Source organism: Mustelus asterias, chromosome 16 (assembly GCF_964213995.1).
Source record: "Mustelus asterias chromosome 16, sMusAst1.hap1.1, whole genome shotgun sequence".
Lineage (NCBI taxonomy): Eukaryota > Metazoa > Chordata > Chondrichthyes > Carcharhiniformes > Triakidae > Mustelus > Mustelus asterias.
In genome coordinates, this window is record NC_135816.1 from 64,159,478 (window position 1) to 64,165,829 (window position 6,352).

General features: G+C 43.6%; 1 protein-coding gene across 1 annotated transcript in view; it reads left to right on the forward strand.

The window, feature by feature from the left end:
- The window catches only part of LOC144505354 (receptor expression-enhancing protein 2-like), an 86,374-nt gene extending 80,702 nt beyond the window's left edge, over positions 1-5,672 (forward strand). The window contains exons 8-9 of the mRNA XM_078231475.1: positions 2,619-2,785; positions 5,598-5,672. Coding sequence (XP_078087601.1) covers positions 2,619-2,785; positions 5,598-5,672 — 242 coding nt within the window. The remainder of the gene's footprint in view (positions 1-2,618; positions 2,786-5,597) is intronic.
- Positions 5,673-6,352: the final 680 nt, after the last annotated feature.

The window sequence follows — 6,352 nt, forward strand, 5'->3', positions numbered from 1 at the left end:
TATTTATGCCACACAAGTGTCAGGCAATGACCATCTTCAGCAAGAGAGAATCTAACCATCTCCCCTTGACAATCATATTACCATCACTGAATCCCTCCCCATCAACATCCTGCAGGGTTTACCATTGCCCAGAAATTGAACTGGACTAGCTGTATAAATACTGTGGCTACAAGAGCAAGTCAAAGGCTGGGAATTCTGCAAAGTAATTTACTGTCTGACTCCGTAAGGCTTTAGCACCATCTACAAGGCACAAGTCAGGAGTGTGATGGAATACTCTCCACTTGTCCGAATGAGTGCAGCTCCAACAACACTCAAGAAGTTCACACCATCCAGGACAAAGCAGCCCATTTGATTGGCAACCCATCCACCACCTTAAACATTCAATCCCTTGATCACTGATGTGGCAGCAGTGTGTACCAGCTACAAGATGCACTGCAAGAACTCACCGAGGCCCCTTAGACAGCACCTTACTAACCTGTGACCTTTACCACCAAGAAGGACAAGGGTAGCAAATGCATGGGAGTGCCACTATCTGCAGGTTCCCCTCCAAGTCATACACCATCCTGACTTGGAACTATATCACCATGCTTTCACTGTCGCTGGGTCAAATACCTGGCACTCCCTTCCTAACAGGACGATGGGTATTCCTACAACACGTGGACTGCAGCGGTGCAAAAAGGTAATTCGCCACCATGCGCAATTAGGAATGCATAATAAATGCTGGTCTAGCTAGTGACACCCACATTCCATGAACAAATACAGAGATGAGCGGTATCAAGTATTTTGTCATAACAATGCTATAACGAGATATTGATTAGTTGTCATGCCAACATGTAAATGCAATGTTCATGTTTCTGATGACAAGAGTTTGTTATAATGGAGGTTTATAATACTGAGGCTTATTGTAGTAAGTTGTTATTTTAACAGTTCCAATGCAAAAGTCACTGTAAGAGAACCTTAACTTTTATTGCACTCCATTATATACTAGGAACATACTGTAGTTAACATACAATGAACTACTTTGATTTGATTTATTATTGTCACATGTTTTAACATGCAGTGAAAAGTATTGTTTCTTGCGCGCTATACAGACAAAACATACCGTTCACAGAGAAAGAAATGAGAGAGTGCAGAATGTAGTGTTACAGTCATGGCTCGGGTGTAGAGAAAGATCAACGTAATGCAGGGTAAGTCCATTCAAAAGTCTGAGGGCAGCAGGGAAGAAGGTGTTCTTGAGTAGGTTGGTACGTGACCTCAGACTTTTGTATCTTTTTCCCGATGGAAGAAGGTGGAAGAGAAAATGTCCAGGGTACGTGAGGTCCTTAATTATGCTGGCTGCTTTGCCGAGGCAGCGGAAAGTGTAGACAGAGTCAATGGATGGGAGGCTGGTTTGCGTGATGGATTGGGCTACATTCACAACGTTTTGTCGTTCCTTGCGGTCTTGGACAGAGCAGGAGCCAGACCAAGCTGTGATACAACCAGAAAGAATGCTTTCTATGGTGCATCTGTAAAAGTTGATGAGAGTCGTAGTTGACCTGCCAAATTTCCTTAGTCTTCTGAGAAAGTAGAGGTGTTGGTGGGCTTTCTTAACTATAGTGTCAGCATGGGGAGACCAGGGCAGGTTGATGGTGACCTGGACACCTAAAAACTTGAAGCTCTTGACCCTTTGTCCCCATTGATGTAGACAGGGGGCATGTTCACCTTTACGCTTCCTGAAGTCGGTGACAATCTCCTTCGTTTTGTTGACATTGAGGGAGAGATTATTGTTGCTGCAGCAGTTCACCAGATTCTCTATCTCATTCCTGTACTCTGTCTCATCATTGTTTGAGATCCGACCCACTACGGTGGTGTCGTCAGCAAACTTGAAAATCAAATTGGAGGGGAATTCGGCCACACAGTTATCGGTGTATAAGGAGTATTGTAGGGGGCTGAGAACACAGCCTTGTGGGGTACCGGTGTTGAGGATGATCGTGGAAGAGGTGTTGTTGCCTATCTTTACTGATTGTGGTCTGTGAGTTAGGAAGCTCAGGATCCAGTCGCAGAGAGAGGTGTCGAGGCCCAGGCCACAAAGTTTGGAGATGAGTTTTGTGAGAATAATAGTGTGAAGGCTGAGCTATAGTCAATAAATAGGAGTCTGACATAGGTCAGAAGCATAGTGACTGCTAAGACTTCATTGTAGAGATGAAAGGAAGTGGTGTTTTTTTAAATTTCATACCAGTAGGGCAGGAATACTTGCTTGTGATCCTATCTATGTTATTTCATATTTTAGTTGCGACTGGATCAATTGGGTCATGATCAATAAAGCAGTGTGTCCTGACATTGGCAAGGCATGAATCAAGAAAGCTATATTTTTATATGCTTATAACAACAACAAATTCATATATTACCTGCGACATAATAAAATGTCCCCAAGCACTTCACAATGAAGATATAAAAGATATTTGAGATTGTTTCAGCTATTTTATTCCATGGAATTGATAACATGTCTGCATTTATTTAAGAATTACATACTCAGCAATTCATCATTGTTTTGAGAAAAAATATCTTTATAGGGTGTGCTCTTACTAAACATTGCTTTTAGTTTTAACCCTCTTCTCCTCTGCCTTGCTGTTTCTCAGACACACACTGGCTTCCTTTAGGTGAAGAGATAGGGAGCACACAGGCTCAGAAGTCAGAAGCGGAGCAGCCAGATGTGAAGCCAGAACAGGTGGATGAAGATGCGGAGAAAGTGCCGAAACGCACCCAGAGCCTTAAAGTCCCTAAACAAAAGCTGCAGCGTTCAGAGGTATCTTGTCATGACTGCCAGCCTCAGTCAACTTTAGATATGTTATTGTTCCCTGCATATAGCCAAAGCTATTGATGCCATTCATTCTACACCCTCATTAATCACTGTCTCCCATTGCATTGCTTTATAGATAATTGTTAAGCGACAGTCAGTGTTCCTGATACTGTGTGGTGAGAAGTGGGGCCCACCATCTCCAGACACAGACTGGAAGCGGCCACAAGAGCTGCCAAGTGCCAAGGCAGGCTTTTTAATAGGCCTCTGGGACTTTATCATGGTTACTTTGTTAATAAATAGGCTCTCTAGCCCTCACCCTTTACACTCCATTACCCCCCACACACACTTCTCATGTCCCAGTCATGCCAATTGATCTTCCCCACCCGTCGCCCTAAAGGCCCTCATACCCTCCATGTCATGCCATGCCCCGTCTATCCCATGGGCCCCTATAGACGCCTTGCCAACTTAATGCCCATTCATGCCCCCACATCCAACCCCATCGCTTCTCATAGCCCCATTGTGAACTTCATGCTCACTCATGTCCCACCCCCCACCCCACCACCCCCATGGCCTCTTGCAACCCCCTGGCCAAGTTAATGCCAACTCATGCCCCCCAACCCACCTTGTTTTGGCCTTACATCCTCCATGTCAATTCACTCATTATCCGCCATGGATAGACATCAGGGGCCATATGAGGCCATATGAACAAAATACACATCTAAACATCTGTTACAGCTTTCACTATAATAAACTACTACTCACATTCATGAAAGCCCAATCAGTAGAATTAAATCCCCGCAAGTACTTAATGCATTTTAAAAAGAAAACATTTTTATTCGCAATCTCATATCAAAGACAGTTAATACTTTAATAATCTCTTTGAACTGTCGATCAAACTGTGAACTTAAAAGCCCTGCCCACATCACACTCTGATCATGATAGGCTGTAGAAAGCAGCTACACATTCATAATGCTACAATGATAGCACGAAGGCTTATGTAAACAAACAGCTATTGAAACTGCTGGAACAAATACTTTTCACCTCTCACACACATGGGCAAGCAATTATTTTGCAACGTTTAAAGGGATACCAATTTAAATAACTTGACGGTTCTATACACTCAGCACTGAGTTCAAAGAGTCTTGATGAGGTTGGGTTTCCCACAAGTGAGACAGATAATGAAATTGAGAAGATAGAAGTGGAAGAGGCCTAGCCCTTGCAATTGTCCAACAAGTTCAAAGTGCTTGCACCCTGTATCGACAAGCATGAGGACTGCAGGGGTATCTAGCAAACTGACTGTGGCACCATGGTTCAAGAAGCCATTCAAGTGGGTGCGAGCTAATAAGAATGTTGTGCTAGTAAGGGACAATATAGTGAGAGGATATACACAGTTCTCTGCAGCCAGAAATGAGAGTCCAGAAGGCTGCCCAGTGCCACGGGTCAGGACATCTGCTCTGAGCTGGAGAGGAACTTGCAGTGGGAGGAGGAGAAACCAGTGGTCTTGTTCCATGTAGATACCAAAGACATTGGGGTGAATTTTCCCATTCTGGGAAAAGGGGTGAAGGGTGAACCATGGAAAGGTCTGTTGACCTTGGGACTTTCTGGTTTTGGGGCGAGCGCAGCCGGAAAATCCCACCCATAGTTTTCGAAAATCCATCTATTTGTGTCACATGTTGGCTTACATTAACACTGCAATGAAGTTACTGTGAAAATCCCCTCGTCGCCACACTCCAGCGCATGTTCGGGTACACTGAGGGAGAATTTAGCATGGTCAAAGCACCTAACCAGCACATCTTTTGGACTGTGGGAGGAAACCGGAGCACCGGAGGAAACCCACGCAGACACGGGGAAAACATGCAGACTTCACGCAGATTGTGACCCAAGCCGGGAATCGAACCTGGGTTCCTGGCATTGTGAGGCAGCAGTGCTAACCACTGTGCCACCGTGCTGCCCCATAGGTAGGACTACGAAGGAGGTTCTGCTTAGAAAGTCTGAGCAGCTAAGGGCTAAATTAAAACTCAGATCCTCAAAGGTTATATATAACCTATGGATTATCACCTGAGCCATAGGCAAATTGGAGAGTTTAATGGGTGGATCAAAGATTGTTGTGGGAGAAATGGGTTTTGATTCCTAGGGCTGGGACCCATGTTCTGATGAGTCATATAACTGGGGAAATAGTAGGGGTAAGAGAAAATTTGAAACTGAAAAGGGAGGAGAAGGTAAGAGCGTTGGAAAGTAACAAGAGAAATGACTATTAGATGTGGCAGGAGGGGACAGAACATACAAACGTAAGAGTGCAGCCGCAGTTAAGGCTAGAGATTGCAAAAATAATAAGACAGAATTAAAGGCACACAAATTAAATGCATACAAATTTGCAAAACATAAATGAATTGACAGCAAAATACAAGTAAATAGAGATCAGTCAGTTGCCATTACAGAGACATGGCTGTAGCATGAACAAAGTGGGGAACTGAAAGTTCTAGTGTATTTGACAGGCAAAAAGGCAAAGGAGGTGGAGTCACTGTCAATAAAGGTTGGGATCAGTGCATCAGTGATAGAGGATCTTAGATCTAAAGATCAGGATGTAGAATCAGTTTGGGTACAGCTAAGAAACAGCAAAGGCACCAAACTTTGATAGGAGTTGTTTATAGTTCCTGATCACAGTAATGTGGGGCCAGTGGTGGACAGTACAGGCAGTAGGTCTGATTGATGCAGTGTCAATCTCCCTTCAGCTGAGTTAATGTAATAGGTTCATGTGTGCGTGAGCAACTCCTGAAGAGCTCGCCTAATTAGTTGCCTCTTAATATCTGTTTTTCAGCCACAATCAAAGAGTGTTAAATTGCGCACCAAGAAGAAGACCACAGGCACCGCTAGCAGTACAGAGTCCGCATGAACTAGAAGATGTGGGGACAAAGCCGTGCAGTGTGCAACAAGTCTTTCCATCTGCCTTCAGTACATCACTGATTTAAGTCTTGCTTGAAGCAGGAAACTGCTAAAGCACAGAGGAGCCACGTCGTGTAAATAGGAGCTAAGGGACGTGTCTTTAGCAGGTGTAGGGGAATGCAGGCGTCAGCACAGCACCGCACAGCAGTATTTAGGGAAGCCAATGAATGACCAGACTAAATAGTGTTGCTCAGTGTTATATAAGCATTTCACCAATAGAAACAAGTATTGAAGTTGAAGTTTCACCAATCCAGGAAAACATTAATCTGCATTTAAATTTGCACTAATCATTTTTTTCCTTAGGTTGATCCTTTCTTTTTCCCTTGTGCACTCAGTCCCTTTTCTGTGGAAAGAGAGCACAGGATCCAAATCCATGTTAATTTTAACTTTAACTGATTGATTTTTTAAAAAACCTTTGATTGGAGATAGTTATTTAGCATTTCACGTGGAAGTGATTGTTAAAACCGATGATCAGCAGCCATTGTAAGCCGTGAACATCAAGTCCATTTAAGTGGCGTTGGTTTTCAGTCCAGGTGAATCCTGATATAGGGAAATGGGTAAGGTATTTTATACTTGGACTGTGATTGTTCAGGAAATCATATAAGCTAAAGATAAAAACAGTAAGTTTTC